This window comes from Mytilus californianus, unplaced genomic scaffold (assembly GCF_021869535.1).
Source record: "Mytilus californianus isolate M0D057914Y unplaced genomic scaffold, xbMytCali1.0.p SCAF_11, whole genome shotgun sequence".
Lineage (NCBI taxonomy): Eukaryota > Metazoa > Mollusca > Bivalvia > Mytilida > Mytilidae > Mytilus > Mytilus californianus.
The window spans coordinates 55081988-55107189 of record NW_026262593.1 but is presented as its reverse complement, the minus strand read 5'-3'; the positions used below and the strand labels follow the sequence as shown (position 1 = coordinate 55107189).

The 25202-nt window shown below is 31.5% G+C and overlaps 3 protein-coding genes across 4 annotated transcripts in view; all 3 read left to right on the top strand.

Moving 5' to 3' along the window:
* Positions 1 to 25202, top strand: part of LOC127720341 (uncharacterized) — a 210699-nt gene that overhangs the window by 11254 nt on the left and 174243 nt on the right. The gene's annotated exons all lie outside the window — the stretch shown is intronic.
* LOC127720342 (uncharacterized) overlaps positions 1 to 25202 on the top strand; it is a 101438-nt gene that overhangs the window by 46266 nt on the left and 29970 nt on the right. The gene's annotated exons all lie outside the window — the stretch shown is intronic.
* Positions 2703 to 25202, top strand: part of LOC127720339 (E3 ubiquitin-protein ligase TRIM71-like) — a 237430-nt gene continuing 214930 nt past the window's right edge. Inside the window, exons 1-2 of one of the 2 annotated variants that reach the window (XM_052226915.1) lie at positions 2703 to 2812; positions 7959 to 9216. In XM_052226915.1, coding sequence (XP_052082875.1) covers positions 7965 to 9216 — 1252 coding nt within the window. In that variant the 5' untranslated portion in view covers positions 2703 to 2812; positions 7959 to 7964. The remainder of the gene's footprint in view (positions 2813 to 7958; positions 9217 to 25202) is intronic. The other variant, XM_052226914.1, reaches the window with a different exon arrangement.

Genomic DNA, 25202 nt, shown 5'->3' with positions numbered 1-25202 from the left:
AAACGAATATTCCATAAGGGTCAACGAACTCATGCTGGCGTCCGTAGTGCAAAGTAATAATTGATAGGTTCGAGTGCAAAGTAGTAATTAATAGGTTCATTTCTATATTTTATTTTATTTGATAGGGAATATGATGTTCTTTTTATTGTATTTATAACTGACATAGAATAAAGAAATATCAAATCGGAGAATTGAAAGCCGTTTCATCTGGGATCTGTGTTTGATTTTGTTTCTTATTATATTTTTTTTCAAGATGTTTTTAATATGTCATTTTTAAGAATTTAAAACGGGAAAGTTAATTTTAAGTGTTTCAACTTCATTGTTACAAGTTTTTGTGCAACTAAAAATGGCTTGCATTAGGAAGTTATAATTCTTCGTATGATAAAAAACCTATAGATAAATAACTACACTATAAACAAATAGAACTGAAAATGTAAATTGGAAATGTGTGAAAAAGACTACGAATATAGTGCTGTCCAGTAAAACTTATTTACAGGAAAACCCTAATATGTATATATCATCATTATCTGTGGTGAATGCATTATGTATAGCAGACATGATAACACATCTTCATACTTTGATTATTTTATTTCTAATATTGGAAAAAATCGAATTCGCGTTTACTGAAACCATCAGATTAATGAAAAAAAGCTTGCTTGATATAGCATGTTGTTCCCTGTCTTTTAAAGTTCTACATAATTGTAAACCTATGTTTACAAAATACAACTTGGGTTGTTTTTTTGGGGGAGGGGATTAATGGAAGCCAACACAGAATTAACAGAAGCTGAATTAAAGAAGGATATTTTGAAATTCCTACAACAATGTACAATATGCACCAGAAATGATGTTAAGGAGTTTGGAAACTATAACACATTTTCACCAAAAATATTAAAAACGAATATAAAAGGGATTATGTGTATTCATTTACTTAATCACTTTTTGGCTATATGAAGTTTTGTCATAACTTGACACTTGTTATTATGTTTTAAAAAGATCAAAATTTGCTCATTTTCCCTGTACAGTGCACTAAATAAGTCATGTGGGTTCAATTTCTTTTGTAGTAACTGTGTGTTATAGAAATAATGAGATCTCGTATGATTGCCAATGAGACAACTATCCATCAGAGTCCAATTGACAAAAAGGTCACTATACGGCCTTCAAAAATAAGCAAACACCACACCGTATTGTCCGTGATTAAACCCGGACACTTTTAAAAAAAAAAATTCTAATGAGAAAAATTAACCGCCTGATTTGTAATGACAAACAAATATGACAGATAAACCAACAACAAGCAATGAATTAGATATAAGAAGATGTGGTATGAGTGCCAATGAGACAACTCTCCATCCAAGTCAAAATTTATAAAAGTAAATCATTATAGGTCAAAGTACGGTCTTCCACACGGAGCCTTGGCTCACACCGAACAGCAAGCTATAAATTGCCTATTTTCAACATGAACAAATGTTATTTCAATGCAAGGGTGACGTTGTTTCAATGTAAAGTCTCAACCTATATTAAATCAAACAATCAACAATCAACGTCGATATGATTTTTGACAGTATAACGTTGAAAATGTTGTCTAACCTTTTAAAAACCAATAGTGGTTTCAACGTTGAAGTACCTGCTGGGCTGAAACTTAAAAAATACTATGATTAAGACATCATTTTTCAAAAATTATCAAACACATCTTTTTATCATACACGCTATAACACATCAAAATGTAAAAAGAGTTTTAAGATGATTTCATTTACTAGAAATTTAAACAAACATATTCGGTTTCAAGCCTCAATTTTAGGATGATTAAAAGATAAAAAAAAAAAAAAAAAAAAAACAACAGGGTGCAAATGAGATAAGACCAAACCGATTTTTAAGGAGATCTGCATTGAAAAATAAGTCTTATTTTCAAATGAAGAGGGGATGCGACTTTTCAGTATGTTCAGAGTTGGTGCACAGAAGTAAGAACTAGAAAGAGGTAGACATACAGGGCTTGAGTGAAGTATAGAATCTACAAACTTTGCAACTTTGAAGTTGATGATAATATCTTTTCTTTTCGCAGTGACCTGATTAGAAAATGCAACATTAAGTTATCTTGATGAATAAAATCTTTGGAAACCTACAACACAAATAATAAATTTTAAACTTATAAAGCAAAAGACTTCCGCATGTAAATTTCCTATCTTAATTAATTTTCATTTTAAGGGTCTAGCTTGATGGGGGTCCTTAATTTATGAATGCTTTAATTTTTTGGGGCTATTTTTCTCTATCCTTTGTATGGTTATATATCTTCTATTCGTTATATTTAAGCATTAGTGATTTCTCTATTCTTTATTTCCGACCTATTTTACCATTCTTTATTGTTTTGCCCTTAATACTGTATCCTCTAATTGTTCTCTATTATCGGAGCCCAATTTTAGACCCTTTATTATTGTTTTGACTTCTCATATCGAATATAGAATATGGTTTGTTTGTCTACATAATCATATCTTGTGTATACTTAGGTCATATGTGTTTTCAGATATAATATATGTCACCTGTTTAAATGCCAAATTAACAAATGTAATATGTAATAATCCGTAATACATTTCAACTTCATTTCACTGGTCATTCTTGAGCGTCATGGTAGACAATAAAAACTTTGCGCAATATAAAATGCTCAACCAAAGGGACATAACCATACTTTGGTATTTTTAAAAGTTAAATCACGTGACAGTACTTCCTGGTTATATTGTTGTCAACAGACTGGTGTAAAACTTGCACAAACGACTTGCAGTAACTGTTTCAAAATATTTTGGTAAACAAACTGAGTCTTAAAGTAAGTATTGAGCAGTTATTTAAGTATTTTACTAAATGTCCGACATGAATGTTATGATTAGATTAGTACTTTCGTTTTCTGACGAAAGACAATATATCACTTATATCTAGTGAAGCAATTTTAGTGGTGCAGATGTCTTTTGGATATCTATGTCGTTATTATTATGTGGGATTTTTAAAGTATACAGGAGTTTTCTTTTTAATCAAAAGGGACAATTAATTAAAAAACAACAAAGTGTATCAAGACTCAAACAGCCAAAGGGAAATAACCGTATTTTCCCTTTGTGAAACGTGGGTGGTAACGTGTACTACAAAATTGTTTTTGAAAGTAATTATCATGTGACAATACTTAATGGTTACTCTACTGTCATCGAGCTGATATGTAACATGCAGAAAGGACTTAAAGTTTTTGTTTTGACATATTTTTGCTGACAAACTTAGTTTTAAAGTAAGTATTTAACGACTATCTAACTGTCCTAAATAGAAGTTATTATCAATTTTTACTTTCGTTTCCTGAAAAAAGAAATATTTTATACCGCTTAGATCTGGATAAGTTGTTTAAGTGGCTTATAAAGGTCCCCCTAGTTCCAAGATAAAAAATATAAGACACAAAAATTCTAGGGGACAACGTTAACCCTTGTGAGAGCAGACCTAAGACATGATACAATCGTAGTAATGATTATAGCAACATAAAAACAAAGTTAATAGGGGACTCTTGTTAGAACAGACCTAATAAATCTTATTAGTTAATAGGTTTAACTTGCTAATAAGTATAGCACCGTATAATTATATGTTCCATTATTTAAATAAAAGCTGCCGAAACTCTAAATTAGTGTCCGTTCCAACAAGCAATAAGAATATAAACACATTTTACGTCTATTTTACATAAAAGAAATGTGATAATTTTACCTTGTTTTTTTATTAGGTCATGTATTTATGAATGTGATTTTCCTTCGTCTTATATGGTTGTTTTATAGAAGCTGATTGATAGCATTTTTACAAGATGTTACAAATCTACTGTATCATTAGCCTGTAAACATTGAGGTTGGGATTTTGAGTCCTGCACGTGGTGTGTTCGATTCAAATCTTAATTGGCCTGTCGTTGGTTCTGTCCGGGCACTCTGCCTTCCTCGACAAATAAATGAACATACCGTATCATTTTTTTGTCGATACTAGAACACACCCGCGACATCGCATATCCGTGACTGAATTAAAGTACAAACGTGTTATTTTAAGCCTTGATTTTTAGTATTCGTAATGTCACCTGATAAAGTCATGCTGATTTTAAGGAGCACAGTTTTCTCTGCTTCAAAATCTTTCTTTTTGAACCCGTCCTGGTTTTTCTTACTACAACTTTATACCTTTTTGTATATAATTGTTTTATTATATTTTTCAATTTCTATATTATTAGAATCGGCAAATCAGGCGAGTGTATGTTCATATGTTTTATTGCATTGTACTCACTGTTTTTTGGGGAGATTAACTTTCTGGTAGTTAGACCCGTCACGGTCAGGCTGAGAAACTGGGTATGAAAATGTACACATTAAATCTATACCAATACAGTGTAGTAAATGTCCTCCTTTACACCATTCCCCAAGTTGGTGCTCCTATAAAAAAAAAGCGAGATACATAAAAAAAAACATACAACCGGGAACTACATGTGACATATACTTTTGGTATTGGTATCGGATTTGACCGCGAACTGATTGATTATTTGTAATATTGATTATGTGGAAAACAAAAGGGCCTTGAATGGTGTAATTTTTAATCAACACCATTGTCTTATATTCGGGTAAAACACAAAAAAAGGAACAGTAAGGTTGCACTTGAGGTCAAATTTAAAAGGTCAACACAATAGAAAAAAATATTGTGAGTAATGCTTGAAATTTGTAAAACTCATTTGGTTAGTGGAAAAAAAACAATGAGAAGTGTTTTATGTTCTATTTTGAATGGGGTAAGGTAAATGCTGGTTACGGACACTACTTGTAAAATCAACCCCTAGAAATCTATGTCTTTAATGAACTATCCCATGTCTTTTTGCATAATTTTGATTCCAATGCAATATATCAACAAAATACCAACCAAAACAAAAATCACAGGAATACAGTTGAACTTTAGCATTCTGCAAAATTATACCCCCTTCCTTAATGAGTAAAAAAAAGGATAATGTAAGAACAGCACATACTTAAAATAAAAGACTATATACATATAGCCCTTCAAAATCATTAAGAGTTGACCTTCTATTCATTGGAATATAAATCACAGCAGAAAATGTATTCTGTACATAAATGGTATCTAAAATAAACTCTATAAGTTATTTGAGTTAAGGACACTACATTGATTTTATAATTATTATTAACTCAATATGAATAACTTTCACAGGTAACATATTAATTTTTTGTATTTTCTTTTTATTGTTTACATTTGTTAACAACAGAATGACCCATGATTGTAAATAAATATATGTAATTAAAGTTATTTACATGTAAACATACATGCCATGTAAACATGGATGGGACACAGTTTATCATTTCAAATCTGAAGTAAAACCATAGACATATTCTGAGCAAGTTGGTGCTATGCACTTAAAGGAATGATAAAAAATATATTTCTGAAAAGAAAATCCATAGAATTACATTTGCTAATCAGAAAAAAAGAAATATTAATGGTTACGGACACTACACAATGGCTACTTTTTCCAACAATTTTCTAAAATTTACATACTTTTTGTGGATTAAAGAGTAATCGTTTCTACAGATTTTCATGAAATAAATGTTTTTTTCTATCATAAGACACTACCAGAATTGTAGATAAACCAAAAACAAAGCATACTTTACCTTCAAGTGTACTTGAGTTTATTAAATTAACTTTTTAGTATATTTTATAAAATGACATATACTAGTGTCAAGTAAAGATCTTTAACAAATCTACATGCTTGTATATATGGTATAAATCAATTGTAGGAAGAAAAAACAAGAGATTTTTGAAAACAAAAAGGTATTTAATATTTTGGACTCAAAAATAAAAAATTCCTCGGTTACGGACACTACAAAAAAAATCCGAAGATATAAAAACCATAAACATAGTCATGAAGATGAATTTTCTTAACCTAACATTACAAAAGAACTCATCTTTTGAGTTTATGACAGACTGATACCAAAATGGGGGTTTTACAATAAGATTTTCTGGTTTCAAACTAGTACGTCAAGGATTACTATCAGCTCAAATATTTTTAACAGTTATCTGTTTGCATATTTTTTTTTAATTTTTAATCAGGAGACAATGATGATGCAGCAAAGTAAACATCATAGAACCTAGAAATTAAGCCTATTTTGATGGTTAAAAATATTTATAATACCATGGGTACGGACACTACATAATTTTTGTAGTGTCCGTAACCATATTTTCATTTATTGTGACTAAATTCTAATAAAAAGGTGCTAAATTTTGTTATTATGTTAGTGTAAAGAGTCAAATCTATAAAGACAAATAGCTTAATGTTTACTGTAGCTATTCTTTCTAGGAGAATAATAAGCTGGTTACGGACACTACACTTCTTTGAAAAATAGTTTTTTCTACTTTGAAAATTTCTAAAATATTCTGTATGAATCATATCATTTATATAACTGTATTTTATTTTAGTATTATTATATGCGAGTATGTTGACAAACATATTTAATGAATAATATTGCAATTAGTTTTATTTTCAGGGCCATAAATGGTCAACACTTAATAAATTTAAAAATGTATAACGAAGCACCAATTTTACAATTCTGCATGTTACATTTTTAAATTAGCTCAGATTTTTGTAATGTTGGAATCATTTTAATCGTCATTTAATAATCTGTAATTAATATCATGAGAAATGATCATTACACTTACTGTTGAAAAGATTTTAAAGATAAAAATAATGCAAAGTTTGAAGCGCAACCCCATAACGTCTGAAAATGACCATTTTTAGACCACTAATATCACTGGTGTTCAAAAACTATTCAAGATAGAATCTCGAAATTTTGAATGAGGTCAAAACATTTCATGCCAAATATCACAAACAGAAAACTGGCATCCAAATGTATTTAAGTTAACTGTAGAGCTTACATAACAAAGACCAATTGTAAAGTTGAATTCTTTGATTCGTTGTTTGAACGTCATGCCGGCTAACAAATTGAACCTAGTTATTTTAGTATTATAGATAGGCAGTAGCTTAAGGTGGCTTGTACCTAGGCTTTGAAAAAGAAATACAAAAAACTTCCAATCAAAGAATTGTTTTCAAATATATCATTAACAGTTTTGAATATTGCTGCTCTAATCCTTGTTCTAAAATCTAATGATTTGTAATCCACCGGTGGTACAATTTTAGCTTGTTTTCGGTGGTTTGGAGTATACACAGTATAATTTTTGGTTTTTATTGTCTAGTATATCGTTGATTTATTTTGTATTTACTATTGCATATTTTCTATGGTTTCGGTGAATTAATTTGTGTTAATAATATCAATATAAATTAGACAAACAAGTGTTGTTTCCTGTTGCCGAATCTACCTATTTTAGAAAAACAAAGTCGTGTGAATAAATTCACGAGGATTTGATATACCTCTACATTGTTTTGATTTTATTTGAAACAACAAAAAAAAAGCTAATTAAATAAAAATGAATTATGTGTATCCTGAAATTAACTTGATCTTGAAATAGGTGAAAATAGATGTCAACATCCATTTTCTTTGAGGTGAGCGAGATGTGCTCCTAGGTACATTTAGTTTTACAAAAAAATAAAAATGTTCAGTAATCTACTAGTCATAACTGTTATAAAGCTGAATGTGAACACTATACAGTTTTGCTACCCGACTTACAGACTAAGACATTTTTTAATTACCAAAATAGCGATAAATAGTAGAAACTCATAACAAGTTATTTTCTTATTTATTTGGTGATTTCGGTTACATAAAATATATTCATGACTGTTTCATGACTGATGTTTCTGCTAAAATAATAACGTTTAAACCATTCGGACCAATTGCCGTACCTAAATGCATTTGCAATTTCATCAGCATGGTTTACTTTGCCTGGACTTAACATTTAATAATGTATCATCAAATGTTATCTTAATTAAAACATATGACATTCAAATAAATCTAATGATTTTTTTTCAGTAAAAAATGGCGACATCCGTACCAATATGCGATATTTGTATGACAGATGATACGAGAAAACCTGCCTCTGTTTGGTGTGCAGAATGTGAAGAAGCCATTTGTAAAGATTGTGAACAACAACATAGCCGAATGAAATTAACAAAGAACCATCAACCAATACCTATAATAGATTACCAAAAACTTCCTAGTTCTGTTGCTGAAATCACACAGACGTGTAAAGTTCACAATAGGAAATTAGACTTTTACTGCTTAATTCACAACGAGCCATGCTGTGTGTCCTGTGTGTCTCAGAAACATGACACCTGTAAATCATTGGAGCCAATAACAGAAGTCATGGAAGGTGTGAAATCATCTGCTGCATTTGAAGATTTAGAGGATAGGGCGAAGGACATAAGTGAACTAATCTGCAATCTGATAAAGGATAAACAAGATAATAAAACAAGTATTGAGATTCAGAAAAATAGAATTATATCTGAAGTGCAAAATGTAAAAAAGGCAATCCTTCATCACTTAGACAAACTCCAAATGGAACTTTTGGATAAATTGGACAATGAAGAGAAAGAACAACGCAAAAGTATTGATGGTTTTATTAAAAAAATATCAGAAATGCGGGAAAATGTCAATCAAACAGTAAGCGATTTGAAACAGATCAAACAACACGCATCCGATTTCCAAGCTTTCCTGGGTATACATGAGTGGAATAAAAAAATTGAAAAAGAAGAAAAGGCTTGGATGTTTTTACAAAGCAACCAATTACGAGAAAGTGTTGACATTCACATAGAATTTTCACCAATACTTATGCAGTTCGAAAAGGAAGTAAAAGAATTAGGGAGGTTAGAAGTGAAGTTTTCTTCCGCAAAGAAAATTCTTCTCAAGAAGGAAAAACAGGGACAGATGTTTGTTCCAGTTTCAAACACTGTAGATAACATTAAATTGACAAATATCCACTCTTTCAAATCACCCGATGCAACATCCAGCAAAACTCATATAACAGGAATCGATATGTTCGACGACGGGAGAATTGTGCTGGCTGATGGCAAACCGTTAAAAAAAATACTTGTGATCATGAATCAAGAAGGCGAGCATATTAAAAACATACAACTTGAAGACCAATGTTTAGATGTGGCAGTAATAGATAAAGACACAGTTGCTACAACATTATTTGTCAAGAAGAAAGTTATTATAGTTGACGTAAACTCATCAAAAGTACAAAGGACTATACCTACGAAAGACGAATGCTACGGTATTATTAGTACAGGTGAACAATTAGTCGTCAGCCTCTTAAACAAGACCATTCAGTTCTTTGATCTTTCTGGTAATACCTTGTCAACTTTGTCAACAGGCGATGTCTCCGGTTATTGTTCCGTGTTGAATGAAATTATTTATTATACAACACACGATAGAGATGCTGTATACTCGACAACGTTGAATGGAGAAGTTCATTGGAAATTTCAGTGTCCGAAATCAACTTTTCCTACTGGTATAACGCATGACGAGTTTGGAGACATTTTTGTATCGTATAGGGATAATAATCAATTGATGGTATTAGGACGAGATGGGAAAACATATAGAATTCTCTTGACAGAAGAAGATGGACTTCAAAAACCCAGAGCAATACACTACAACTGTAAAACCAACACACTCGTTGTGTGTAACACATCAGGACAATGCTTTCTATACAAAGTTACAAACTGAATTATTTTTAGCTCACCTGGCCCAAAAGGGCAAAGTGAGCTTTTCTCATCACTTGGCTTCCGTCGTCCGTCGTCCGTCGTCGTCGTCCGTCGTCGTCCGTTAACTTTTCCAAAAATCTTCTTCTCTGAAACTACTGGGCCAAATAAAACCAAACTTGGCCTAAATCATCCTTATGGTATTTAGTTTAGAAAATGTAACCGATGATCCTGCCAATTAACCAACATGGCCGTCATGGCTAAAAATACAATATTGAGGGTAAAATGCAGTTTTTGGCTTATATCTCTGAAACTAAAGCATTTAGATCAAATTTGACTAGGATATAAATGTTCATCAGGTGAAGATCTATCTGCCCTGAAATTTATCGACGCATCAGACAACCCGTTGTTAGGTTGCTGCCCCTGAGATGGTAATTTTAATGAAATTTTGCAGTTTTTGGTTATTATCTTGAATATTATGAAAGATAGAGATAAACTGTAAACGGCAAAATTGTTCAGCAAAGTAAGATCTACAAAAAAGTCAAATTACCAAAATTGTCAATTGACCCTTTAAAGAGGTATTGTCCTTTAAAGTAAGCTTTTCACAATTTTTTGTAAATTTTTGTAATCTTTTTCAAAAATCTCCTCCTCTGAAACTACGAGGCAAAATTAAACCAAACTTGACCAAAATCATCCTTAGGGTAGCTAGTTTAAAATTGTATCCTAGGACCCTGCTAATCAACCTAGATGGTTGTCATGGCTAAAAATAGAACATGGGGGGAAAATGCAGTTTTTGGCTTATATCTCTGAAACTAAAGCATAAAGAACAAATCTAAGTGGATAAAAATGTTTACCAGGTCAATATCTATCTGCCCTGAAATTTTCAGATGCATTAGACAATCCGTTGTTGGGTTGCTGCCCCTGAATTGGTAATTTTAATGAAATTTTGCAGTGTTTGGTTATTATCTTGAATTTTGTTATAGATAGAGATACACTGTAAACAGCAATAATGTTCAGCAAAGTAAGATCTACAAAAAGGTCAACATGACTCAAATGGTCAATTGGCCCCTTAAGGAGTTATTGCTCTTTATAGTAAATTTTGAACAATTTTATGTTAATTTTTGTTATCTTTTACTAAAATATTTTCCTCTGAAACTACTGGGACAAATTTAACCAAACCTGGCCACAATCAGCATTTGAGTATATAGTTTTAAAAAAATGTCCGATGACCTCGCCTACCAATGAACATGGCTGACATGACTAAAAATAGATCATAGGGGTAAAATGCAAGTTTCGTCTTTTGTACTATTGTATCCTTCAGTTACACCAAAACCATTGCACCCAAAATATTTAACTATAAACAAGCATTGCAGGACCTTGATTTAAAACAATACCTAAAAAACCCTCTGACATGTGACTGTTCCCACTCGCCTTACAATTACAGCCCCTCTGGCCATGTTATTACTGGGGATCTAAACATAATTCAACATGAAAATCTCCGAAAAGTGATTTCTCATGGTCCTAAGTTTAGAGAACCCCAACACATCAACTGGAACTATAACTTCAAAATAGTTATGGATTCCATTGAGGACCACGCCAGAGCATGGGATAAACCAGAAGAAGTTCAACTGAACACTTTTTCAGAATGGGTCAAAACAATCAGGTCTCTGATAAAACGTCGCATTCATAAGTTGAAAAACTGTGTGAATGATCGACCAAAGTCCGTTTTCAGAGACAAAGAGGCTGTGAAATGTCTATCATCTCTTCAAGATAAGTATGTTGTTGTTCCTGCGGACAAAGCTTCAAATAATATTGTCTTTATATGTAAATCGTATTATTACGAGTGTCTTGTAAAAGAATTAGGAATAAATGAGCACTCAGGTAATCCCACATACAAAAACAGATCATTTGACAAGGATGAGATTTTGGCGAATCATAAGTCCTACATGGCTTCAATGAACATTGCATTGAACAAAAAATCGGAGGACTTACCTTGTTTGTACTGGATACCTAAACTTCACAAAATTCCGTACAAACAACGGTACATTGCCGGCTCATCTGCATGTTCCACTAAAGAATTGTCCATTAGATTGACTAAAATTCTGTCCGCAGTGAAAGAGGGTCTTCGGAAATATCGTGAAACTGTTTACTCGCGTAGTGGTATTAACCATATGTAAATTCTTTAAAACTCTAAAGAGCTTCTGGATAATTTTAAATCTCGTTCTTTTTCTGAAATTAGTTCTATCAAAACTTTTGATTTTTCAACCTTGTATACCACCATTCCCCATGTGAAATTGAAAAAAACGTTTAAAAAAAATAATCCACAATGCTTTTCATCATAAAAATGGTAGCATGCGCTATAAATTTATTACTTTGGGATACCATAAGGCATATTTTGTTAATAGTGAACAAAAGGGTAAAACATGCTACACAGAGGAACAAGTGATCAGTATGCTGGAGTTTCTTATTGACAACATATTTGTTAAATTTGGAGGTAGACTTTTCAAAAAATTGTCGGCATTCCTATGGAAACGAACTGTGCGCCTCTCCTTGCCGACCTCTTCTTATTTTCATATGAATCGGAGTTCCTTCAGACACTTGTCAAAAACAAGAAGATCAAAGAACCCAGGTTATTTAATTACACTTTCAGATATATCGATGATGTTCTTTCAATTAACAATCCGAACTTTTCTGATTGGGTTCCATTAATATATCCACTAGTACTAGAAATTAAAGAAACAACAGACACGGCTTCCTCCGCCTCATTTTTAGACTTATACCTCGAATTTGACATACACAGTCATCTCAGTACCAGAATCTATGACAAACGAGACGATTTTAATTTTGAAATTATCAATTTCCCCCACCTTAGTAGCAATATACCAACTTCACCTGCATATGGGATATACATTTCCCAACTTATTCGGTATTCAAGAGCTTGCAGCACCTACTCAAACTTTGTAAAACGTCACCAGTGTCTGAGCAGAAAGTTGATGAACCAGGGGTATGTCAAACAACGTCTTGTCCTTTTTCTAAAAAAAGTTCATCGGAAGGTGCCAAGAACTTGTTGATAAATATTCCGTATCAACTTCAGAAATAATACACGATGGTCTTCAAGTATAGATTTTGCGTACTGACGTTGTTTATCATCTTAATAACGTGTTATAGTATTCTTTTATTTGTCTTTATTAATATTACTTTTACTGTTAAGTCTGTTTTCTTTTTAGATATTCATTTGACGTGACTCTGTGCTTATGTATCCCGTCATACTTTGAACGACAAAATTATTTTATTTATTTACTGTTAAGTCTGTTTTTTGTGATATCCATTTTACGTGACTCTGTATTTATGTATCTCTTCATACTTTGAACGACAAAATTATTTTATGTCTTCCTGTGCGAATTTCAAACGCGCGATTTTACGCCAGTACTTAAAACCTTCCATCCTTTATGGGTGGATTTTACATAGATAAATAAAATCGTATAATATAAACCTAATGAGGATGTTAAATTTGATGAATGCCTTTTTGTGCTTCTTCGTTACATTTGTTTGTTTTTATAGTGATTAAGATGATAACACAATGTTGACTGCTGTAACCCTATTTTTGACATTTTTACCTATTGTGTCTGTTTGTTTTGTTCACGCATCGTTGTCTATATAATGGAATTTGATGCAACTGTCATACAAGAGAGAGGTTTAGCTAGCTATAAAACCAGGTTCAATCCACCATTTTCTACATAAGAAAAAGCCTGTACCAAGTCAGAAATATGACAGTTGTTATCCATTCGTTTGATGTGTTTGAACTTTTGATTTTGCCATTTGAATGGGGACTTCCCTTTTTGAATTTTCCTCGGAGTTCAGTATTTTTGTGATTTTACTTTCTATTATTTTTTGAACCGTTATAAATAGAGAAAATCTGAAAGGAGCAAAAATGTTCAGATTAATGAGCTCTACCAATTTACCGTACACGTCAAAACTGTTAGACAAATTCTTTTAGGAGTTATTGCCCATAAATGACAAATTTTACCATTTGTTTCATTGGTGCCTTTTATTATGGAAAACATTTATATTTAGAGAGAAACATTTTTATCCCGTTATGAGATCAACCCCAGTTTTTGGTGGGGTTCGTATTGCTAAGTCATTAGTTTTCTATGTTGTGTCATCTGTAATATTATTTTTCTGTCTGTCTTTTTATTTTTGGCCATGGCGTTATCAGTTTGTTTTCGATCTGTGAGTTTGACTGTCCCTCTGGTATCTTTCGTCCCTCTTTTAAAAATTATAATAGATAAATAAATAATTTAATTCACAACAATGATCAGCAAGGCAAGATCAATTAAACAGTCAAATGTTGCCGATATGGTTAGTAGACTGTAACTGTTTAAAGGAGTGATTGCCCTTAAATGAGGATTTTTGTTACCCCTTTTTGTGTTTTGAGCAAAAACTAAAGAAGATAAAGAGAAATCAATCAGACTTAAAGATCAGTAATACAAGATCAACAACATAGAGATTTCTGGCATGACGTCTATTCTCATCTACAATGTTGGAGAGTGTCATTTGTTTGATATGCACATAGACCAAGGTGAGCGACTTAGGCTCTTTAGAGCCCCTAGTTGTTTATATCGCGGGGGAAAATCAACGTTTGTAGCAAATCATCGGTGTACACTTGCTTTCCTTATGATATATAGTACTAGTGGTAGTAGTGTCCTAATCCTAACCAAGAAGAATATCTTCAAGTTTGTAAATGGCAAGTCATTGAATCAGATTTGATGTCCTTGATTGTAATAAATATAAATCTGCGGTATACTATTGTTCAAATTGTTTTATTTTATATTTTATTTTCATATATTTCAAAGTAAAATTTGAATATTACATTTAAGTTATTCTTTTCATAAACAAAAGTACCCCAAAAAAGTATATTATTAGTTAAACACACTTGACGCAGGAATTATGATTATATGGTTCTCTAAGATAACAAAATTTAAATATTTTTCTTTTTGTAGTTTGCAGTTTCACGGAATCAATTCTGAAAATATTAATAAAGTATTCCTGTCAATTTTTGTTTTTGTTGTTGTTTTGTTTTATGTTGTTTGATGTTTTTTCTCTCGTTGTTGTTATGTTGTTGTTGACTGATTTGTGTTTAAAAACTACTTAATACTCTGCATTCTTGTGAAGAAGAAATTGAAATTAATCTAGTCATACCATGGTCATGCGCATACAGAAACAGCATGCAAACAGTTTACTGGACAACAAAACATACTATTAGCCATCATATATAGACAGATGAATATTTAATTATCCATTTTATAATAGCAAGTATTTGATATGCTATTTATTCTCATTAAAAACCCAATTAAGAGTGCACATACTGAAATGTTTAGCCTGACATACTGATTATGAGTGAAAGTCTTCAATATCAAGCTCCTACTTAAGATATATCACAGAAAATCAATATTATCGGCATGTCCTGTGAATTTTTCTTAAAAAAATTGTATAACATGGATATATATGGCCCTTTGATGTCAAGTATTTTAGTTCGGCTTTTATAACGATGACCCCCCCTCCCCCCCCCCCCCCCCCCCCCCACTGGCCATCGAAGTCCTTGTTTTTAATTTACATTTAAACAGATCTTATCAAATATTTTTATTACCGAACAAAACAAAACAGAGTTGTTTCTGTAATAAAAAAACACATAATACAATTCGACTAATTAACTAGCAGATTTTTATACGACCACAAAATTTTGCGACCGCATAAAGGTAAGGCGATGTAGTCGTCGTCGTCGTTCGAAGATATTTGATTTCTAGACAATAATACTTTAGTATTTGTGAATGGATCTTTGTAAAATTGTACTACAAATTTTTATAATGTTTGATAAAGTTGAGAATGATTTTGGGGGTTGTGGTCCAAAGAGTTTTTAAACTAGGGGCACAAAAAAGGTGAAACACAAGGATTTTCTGGTTCTCGGACCAACACTTGCGTATTAATCTCTGTAAATCATGTAATTATACTACACGGTTACATTCCAAACAAAGAAGGTTGGGGTCGATTTTTGTTGCTATGACCGTATAGGAATGAAGGGACCAAAAACACTATTTTTCTAATACTTTGAGATCCAATATGCCCAAATAAATTAAACTTTGTTTGATTTCTTAAAGAATAGAATCCTCGGGGTTCTTTGATCGTTGATATGCCAAATCTGACCCTATATTTAGAGTTTTTATATTTGGTCCAGTTTTTGAAATTGGTCTTCTTTGAGGTCCAAATGGTCAAAATTAAACTTTGTTTGATTTTATCCAAATTGAGTTCTTTAGGTTGTTTTGATATGCTAAATCTACCGTCTATTTACATTTCGGAAATTTGAATAAAATATGTAAAGTTCCAATTTAAAATTTGTAAGCTCTTAGACAACATTAAATTTGTAAGCTCTTAGACCACATTAAATTTGTAAGCCCTTAGACCACATTAAATTTGTGTCAGAAACCTATAAATATTTAATCATAATCTAAATTCTGGGCTATGAAAAGCTTGAACTTTGTGTCCATACTTGTCCCATCTTGTCGGGGTTTGATCTCTGTCGACGTATCAAGCTGTACCATGCGGAGCATTTTGAGGTAAAATTGATGTGGTATATACCAGATGTTCAAATTAATTCGAATCCATTCTGAAATAGGTGACTGCACCAACGCTTTTAACAATTGATATTTTTACTCACAGTTGAGCTGATATTGAAATTATTTACAATAACACTTTGCAGTAAACACGATACTCCGAACTTATAAATGTTCCACACACAAATAAACTATGTCACACGGACATGTATACATTTCAAACACGTATAACTCCGGAAACGATTTTCCATAATAAAAAATAAACATTCACTGTTGCCTGTCAATACTAAGTGCAGACTGCTTTCCAGAGTTCTTCTGCTTTACGGAAAATGAACACGAAACTAACTGTTGGTCAGATATTTAAAAAACAGTCAGTCTTTCGCCACAACAATAAAGTGTTTTTTTTTAGGTTCATGGTACATAAACATGAAAGACAAAACAACAACAAAAAATTTACCCAAATAAACTAAATAAGTATGGTTGATATATCATCTTTCATCTGTATAGGTGTAATGCCACCTAATCATAATACGTCACATACGGTTGCATACGAAAAAGGGTAGAAAAAAATATTCCCTTGAATTTAACAGTTGTAGGAAATTTATCCTACATTTCATTGTATCAATGAAGCGTGAATTTAAGACCAAGTATGATAGTATAGAAATTGTAACTGTTTTCTGAAAATTTCTGATATGATGTTTTTTTTTATTTGCAAGGACCTAAGCAAACGCAAAATTGACCTTCGACATTTATATGCACTTTTATGCATTCGAAGGAAGACATATATAAAACTTTGCATAACTTTCTGAAGGTAATGGATAAAATATTTATAAAGAATTTAATTGTGAGTTGATATAACCGTTTAGAATAATCTAGATTCAGTTTAAACCTTTGTTGTGTACCAATATTTTGCACAACATTTTGTAATTCGAACTTTTCATGTTTCTTAACGAATTTTAATTATCGTTTTATATGAAAATTATCAATTTTTATATATGTGTGAATTTCCTTATTTTCCGATGTTTTTCTTTTCTTATCATTTGAATGCATTGCAATTTTTTTTATTCATTAACTGATAATGGCAAAAAATTAAATGAATGTTGACAGTTTTTGATTATTAAAGTAACCAAGACTTACCATAAGTTATATAAGACTAATATGGCAGGTTTATTATGCGTCAAAATACAAAAATCAGAGTTATTTAATCATTATTACCCGCCATTTTAAATTGCTTTGGTCATCAACTGTTTGATCACTACAATGTTATCAAAGAAATAAAACAACGGCGTTTTGGGGTGATTTTTCCAAATTGACCGTTTGTATGACGTCACGCTTAGCCATGACATATATGTTACAAAATCATTCACGAAGTTTCAAATGTATCCTTTTTTGCAAGTTCTTACATATTTTTCTTTTGTATAATGCATTGGCAACTCTTTGACTGCAGTACTGTTATTTCTTAATATGGTTTAACTATTTCATTTTCTTAAATTCACAAGATAACAATAATTCAATAAACCGACTGCTTTAATTTTCGTATTTAAACCCTCCAAGTAGAGGCAAGGAAAATATTGCAAACATCATTTTCGTCATTTTGTTCAATAGATATTTTCGTCTCACTTCTCCCAGATATTACTGATCAGAATCACTACACTGGTGGTAAGTAGGACTAGTTTGCTTTCTTTAAACATAAGACAATTACTGGCATGGTTTAAAAAACTATTAAAAACTCATGTTGTTATTAAATAACAAAATCAAAGATAGGATTAAAAATAACCTAATTGTAAGCAATACTATTTTTTTTAATTTAGGCAATCTGAACTTTGTTATACTATAATTAATATAAAGAGGGTTTATGAAATTAAAACATACAGACAATAAAGGATTATATTTCGATTAAAGATATTCACTCTTGATCCAAACTACAAGAGGAACAATCCAAATTCATAAGTAAAAAAAATACACCATGTACAATACACTCATCAAACATTACTAAACGACCTACAACACTATAAAAAACATTTCATAGAAAAATAAAGACAACACAGATCTTGCTCCACACGTGACATCCGTTGTATTGCTCGATGTACATTTACATTTGGTGCTGTCTTGTGTAGTGATTTTGCACTCGAGAAAAAGACGACAGGATTATGGCTACGACAATCGGAACATATCGATGGTCATCAATGAAACAGATAATTCATAACGAACGAAGAACTCATGACGTTTGTAAACCCTCCGAAAGGATCAATTTGACATCAGTGTGAGCATCAATCTCCTATCGCGGAATTCATGATGAGCATTGCAACTTATGAAATATATTATAAACTTGGAAAATGTTCCTTTATAAACAGGTACTCCTAAATTGCTGTGATTAACACTGAAAAGAAACTGTAGTCATATCTCTTGTCATAAAGTCCTGTTCTCCACCGAGGTGCTTAGCGGAGAAGTCTTTGGTATGTATTGATAAAAAATGAAATGCCGATTATCCACTACCCACCAAATTAAGTGGACTTCATACCATCGCATTTCAGCGAGTAGACACTATTACACTTCAGCATGTTTAAAAACGTATTTCAGTATGGAACATCGTGGTTCAAAGTCTTAACTATATGTTCCAGAAATAATTTAATTTCATCATGATTTTTTTTTTTTAGTTTCCTTAATTTATAATGATTATGTTGGTAGTTTTTAGAAATAATCACTAAATCGACAGTTAAGCATGAACGATTGTTATCGAGATCGACAATGATAACCAAAACTACTGAGTAAAGCGTGAAAATAGTCCAGGTATGATATCAGGTGCTCCATGAGGGTAACCATATTCCGATTCTCATTCTAATGTTGTTCATAGTAAGAACAAATTGTGGCGGAAGAATGGCTACAACATTTGGAACATTTCCGTTGTCTTCTATAGCGGTCATCAAGCTCATGACATCCTCTTGAAATTTGTCAAAGGAATATCTCCATCTTTACCACTAGGAATTCATCAGATTAACACCGGCCTTAAAGGACACAGTTTCATAGTTGATATTAAATATGGCTTCAACACGTTCATTTGGACTTTTTGTCAGTCATTCCACAATTTTTTATATTTAATGAGATTTTAGTATCGTCTGAGTTAACAATTCCATATTCCCTACAACGAACACTGCAGGATAAAATTTAGTGTTTTTTCTGTGAATCGTTGTTTCTTGTACATCCATTCCTTTTCAAAGAATAAAAATTTGCTCTTAGAAAGTTTAATAATTGTGGTTTACATTTTAAGGAATCAGCATGGGCAGATGTATGTCTTTCTTGATCTTAAATAATGAAAATCACTGTTAGAATTATTTGCAGATGTTCCTTTTGTAAACCATGTAAACAATTTGTAAATTAAACACATCAAAGAAGGTAACGGGAAATTTACCGTAGTCCTTGTTTATCACTTAAATATCAAGTTTTTTATACAAATTTAGTAAACTTTATTTTTATTTAGTATCATTTAAATGTTTTTTTCAAGTGATTACAAGTGTGTCACCGAGACCTTGAGAAAAGGTTCTTTTCGATCAAAAGATTAAAGAGGGAGGTGTGTTTTAATGATTGAGCAAGACTTTTTATTTTATTTCAGCTCAGCTGGTTAAGTATAACTTTCCTTGACATTCATTTATTTATGTCAAAGTTGATTTATCTATCAAATCGTCTGAACCATAACAGTTAGAAATATGCAAAAAATGTCCATGTAATTTATCAATTTGGATGTGTGTATTTAAAGATTTAAAACAAAATACTGTGTGTTCATTTGTAATCTAACGTACAAAAAAAAAGATTCAATTGCAATTTGACACAGTTTGTACTTTTTGTAATGTCATTCAATTACAGTAGTCGCAAAGGTAAGTCTCCTTTGGTTATTTAAAATCAAATCGTATTTTTATTCATTAAACACGCTTGTTCAGTTTATCTTTTTTTGTAAATGTCTTTTTCTACAAACGTTAAATAACTCGTTTTATTTACAAAAATGTTTCATTGTGGAATTTTGGAATTGTACTATTTAGACTGTGTAAGATTTCGTTTTCATTTTTTTCAACTTAAATATTGATTTGGCCATTTAATTGTATCCATTCCATGGTTGTAACTTCAGTTTTTGTTATATTCGATTATTATGTTAGAAGAGCAAATTTCGAAAAGTATTATATAAAATGTGTGAGGGGTCCCGCGGAACCCTGTGTCTCACCTACGAATACTGCTGTCAGTGTAAAGTGTAATGTTGACTTAAACGTCATCTATAGTTCCTAACATTCTACTTCATTTGGTCTCTAGGGGAGACATACCTCATTGGCAATCAAACCTCATCTTATTACTTTTTTATCATAATTCGCTGATGCAGAATTAAATAAAAACTTTTGGTACTTTCATAGTTGGTACCCCGAAATAAATGATTTAGTCGTACCTTTTAATTTTTTGTTTAGAACATTTAAAGACAATCAAAACGCTTTTGAACATATGTACATGGATGCATCATATACTGAAATAGCAAATTCAGCATATATGGACGTAACGAAATATAAAAAATAAGGAGATGTGGGATGTTTGGCAATGAGACAAATATCCACCAAAGTTAAAATGAAGGGGATTTAAGCAATTATAGGAAACCATACAACCTTCAACAATGAGAAAAATGTACAATATATACAACAATATAAAAAAATGTGATGGTATTAAACATTTCAAAAAATCTAAATACTCTTTTTTTTTTATACTCTTTGATTTCTTTCGAAAGAGTTTTTGCGATCACCATTTCAATCCAACATCAAAAACACAATTTACCATACTGTACATGTACTTTTCAAATGTTGTATTGCAAGTTAAAATCGATTTACTATTCATACTTTGCTTATCGGTGATGATGTAGCTATAATAAAACAAACATTGAAGTTTATTTTCGAATACCTTCTGATGAAGAAATATTTAAGTCGGCTCAAATATTTGTCTATAATCAATGATTCAAGAAACAGAAAACCTTTGTACAAAATATTTAACAAAACAAATGTTTATTTTGTACATTGTTAACAGTTGGTTCAATTTTATCCTAAGGTTGTTTTCCTTTAAACGAACTGGAGTGTTACTTAAATGTGAATATGTCAAGGACTTTGAAATAATAACATCATTAATCAATCTGCAGTGTAGCACTACTTTCCATGACATCTCATTTTCTATTTTATAGATAATTATTGATAGAAATTATATATATATATATTTAATAGTTGTCTGTAATTTGTATCCCTGAAACATGATTTGTTGAGTGATAGATGATTATTGATGATATAGCCTTCATACTATCGTATCTACTAATATTTGTTTACTCATCTTTGAAGTTATAACAAGTTATAGCTATTTATTTATCTATAATCTCAAGGGTTTTGCCTGTCGTCTTCTAAACTACACATGTAACTTTTTGCATATTTATATTTGCTATTTTTAAAAAAAAAATTATAAGTGTTAAAAAGAGATAATCTTCTAACTAGCATACATAACTTTTATCCTGGTTTCATTGATGAGTTCAATTACACAAAGGTTTTCTCCTTATGGGTATATACAACATAAATGTACCAACAACCAATAAAGATCTCAACTGAACACGGAATGCAAAATGCATAAAGTCTTTAGGAGAAACTTACGAAGCTCCTTACTAAGGACAGACACAAGACAAGATAAGACAAGACAACTATAATCGTTAAAACCACTATTTACACATTGGTACACAGAATGAAAAAACGACGAAAACAAACGGCATGTGCTTATTAACCCTCGTGTACAAAAGGGGTATTACGAGATAGTTGTTGTTTCAATGTGGAGATCGAAAAAAAGCGTCTCACTCGACATTTGTCTATACACATGTCTAGATTTTAACACAGGCAAATTATGCAAGGATGATGATCAAATTAGATTTCCATCTAAAAAAAGTCAACCATGCTGTTCTAGTTTGATTTCCTCGCCCTGATGAAAAAAATACCAAAGATACCGTAATGTGACGTCGTCCAAATGTTAATATTTTCATGCAAACGATGTAGTACGCTGCATAGATTTATGAAGTATTCACGTGACGTTTCTGTGTAAGTCAAATCGGACAGAGTAAAAGAAACGATCTCCGAACTAAAGTATCCAATAAGACAGGTAAAGGTTACTCTGCTTATCTCTATAAAATTAATACTCTAAGGTGAATTTAATCTTTAAGGAAGATACAGGATCAACAACAAGAATAGCACTACATTAAAACCTTGTGACATGGTTTTGACTCTCGAAGAGTGAAATTTATTTGCCGCGAAAAATAAATCATTTCACACATCCAGAATTAATATCCGTGTGTATAAGTTTTATAACAGCTTTTTTTTTTAACTTTTCATAGGATTTATTTTACTTATTGCGCCTTTGATTCTATCATGTGTGAAAAAGGTTAAAATGTTTTCAAGGAAGCCTGTTAGGTTTGTTCAGTTTTGTACAGATGGTCATGGTCCTGCTAAACTTTTCCCTGATCCATACCCATTTACATGTAAACCCGAGCCAGGTAGAAATGTAAAATGCCAGAATATTCGTAAGTATTCTGCCAATTTTTATCTTAAATAGTAATTAAAAAATATGTAATTTATGCAAATTCAAAATGTTTGATATAAAAAAAGCGAGTACAATACACACATACTAGTTAATGGTAAACAACATTGGTTTACCTCTTGTAATTCACCAATGATATATAAGTTGCTCATTACGCATAGCTGCTTCACCTTCAAACACGCATTTGTATGCAGTTATTGTTTGAAAAGTTTTCATTTTACTGAACAGTTATATGACATATGAATTTTAGCTCAAATATTTGGTGATGACCTGTTAACACTACACGGACATCATTATTAGGGCTCCTTACGCGAAATTTACTCAAGCAGAGTTATGAGGAAGAAAGACTGAAATCTACAATCTATTTATTTGAAAATTTTATAAAATATCACACTCACGATCAGGTGAAGGATACGACGTGTCGGCCTCTCAACTCACTAGCGACATGTTTTTGCGGTCTTACATACTACTATAATCATCTAATCTGTGTCCAATTCTCGACTTATTTCATTTTACTGACTGATAATTCAAATAGCGAGTGATGCATGAATAGTAGGTGACGCTTAACCTGTCGACGCATCGGCTCTCGCTATTTTTTTAGTTAATGCAATTCCATCAGTTTTTGTTTGTTGTATTGATTTGTCTTCTCCTAATCGATTTAAGAGAATTGAAAACGGTTAACTTTATTGCTTTAACTTATTGGGAAAAGGAACGTGAATGACACCCAACAACATAGAAGGAAACAAATGATTTGTTTACAGTGTAGATAGACTGATACTGGACAAAATGAGTACTGGATTAAAATAGGTTGTTCCTTTAATTTTACATAAACTGTCTGGTTCATGGTTCATGTAGTTTGAAAATATAATACTGTATTCAAATAAAACTTTCTGTATGTTTCATTGTATTTTAATGATAATAATCTTTTTGTTATTGTGAAAGAATATAACCTGAAAGGATCCTTCTGGTGTCCTGGGTATGGTTATGCAATTGGATGGGAATTCAACGAGGGGTTAGGATTGAAAGTTCGCTGTTGTGAGGACCAGTTAAAATATACAAATTGTTCATCTTCAATTACTGCCTTTTGTACCCTGATAAGTTACTTTTAACGAGTTGAGTACATAAGCTCTTTAAACCTTAGAGCGTTATTCAGAAGAAAAAAAGTGATATAAAAAATACATTTTTCTTGGGATTCTGTGAACTTTTAATAAATCTAGTATATAATTAAACAGAATTAATTTCTTGTAGAATATTTATTTATAGAGTTAATAAGCATGTTAAATTTGTACCGATCAATATGACAGTTGTTATTTATTCGTTTGATGTGTTTGAGCTTTTGATTTTGCCATTGGATTAGAGACTTTCCGTTTTGAATTTTTCTTGGAGTTTGGTATTTTTGTTCTTTAACTTTTTGTTAATAGTACAAAATTTAAAACTTAAAACCATTTTGTTTACACATCTAAGATAGCCAATGCAATTAAAGTTGGATTAACTTTCTTTTGTTTTGTAGATATCAAGTACTCACAGAAAGACTGTAAAGTACATTTGAATAGTATTTTTGTATATGGAGGAAGCTACAGAGTGTATAAAGGGAAAGTTATGACTGGTCTCACAACCTTTGACAATGGGTTCGTAAGTTTTTAAGATTGCTTCCTCTAATCGATTATTAGAGCAGATGATTACGTGTACTTTGATTTATCGTCGTAATCGTGTCTAGCGCCCATTAGTACTCGTTATTCAATGATAATTTTGTTTAAATTGAAATTGTAGGTTTTTGTCAGATCTGATAATCTTTATCGATTTAGAATGACACTGTATATGAATATAGTGCTTCATCAAAACTATATGCATGTATTTGAAGGTCAAGGATTGAATAGAGAATGAGGTGTCAAAGATACAACAACCCGACCAAAGAGCAGAAAACAGCCAAATAAAATGAGCAGGAATTTGACATGTTTGATGAAAGTCTATGAATTATTGTATTATACATTAGGCTGAAAAAAAACATTAAGATTATCTTGCTTTATTTCCCTAATTCATTAAGTAAAAAGGACAGATAGCTGAGCATAAAATATGTCTTAATTAGCTTGTTCAAAAAAAAAGAACAATATACTTAGGCTGCATTAGAAAAGTTCAAGATTATCAGACAACACATGTTATAAAAAAGCCGAAAGGAAAACCAACCAATACAAAAACATAACAAAGACCAATTGATTCAGTCTGGAGAAATATTTGTAAGAAAACTTGGTACAACAATGAATGTTCATATCCTGCATGTCGAAGGTACTAATGAAAATCTGGTCTATGAAGAGGAAGTAATGCAGTATTCAAAGTTTTTCAATTCAAGAAGTTATTTACAATACTGACTGCATGAATAG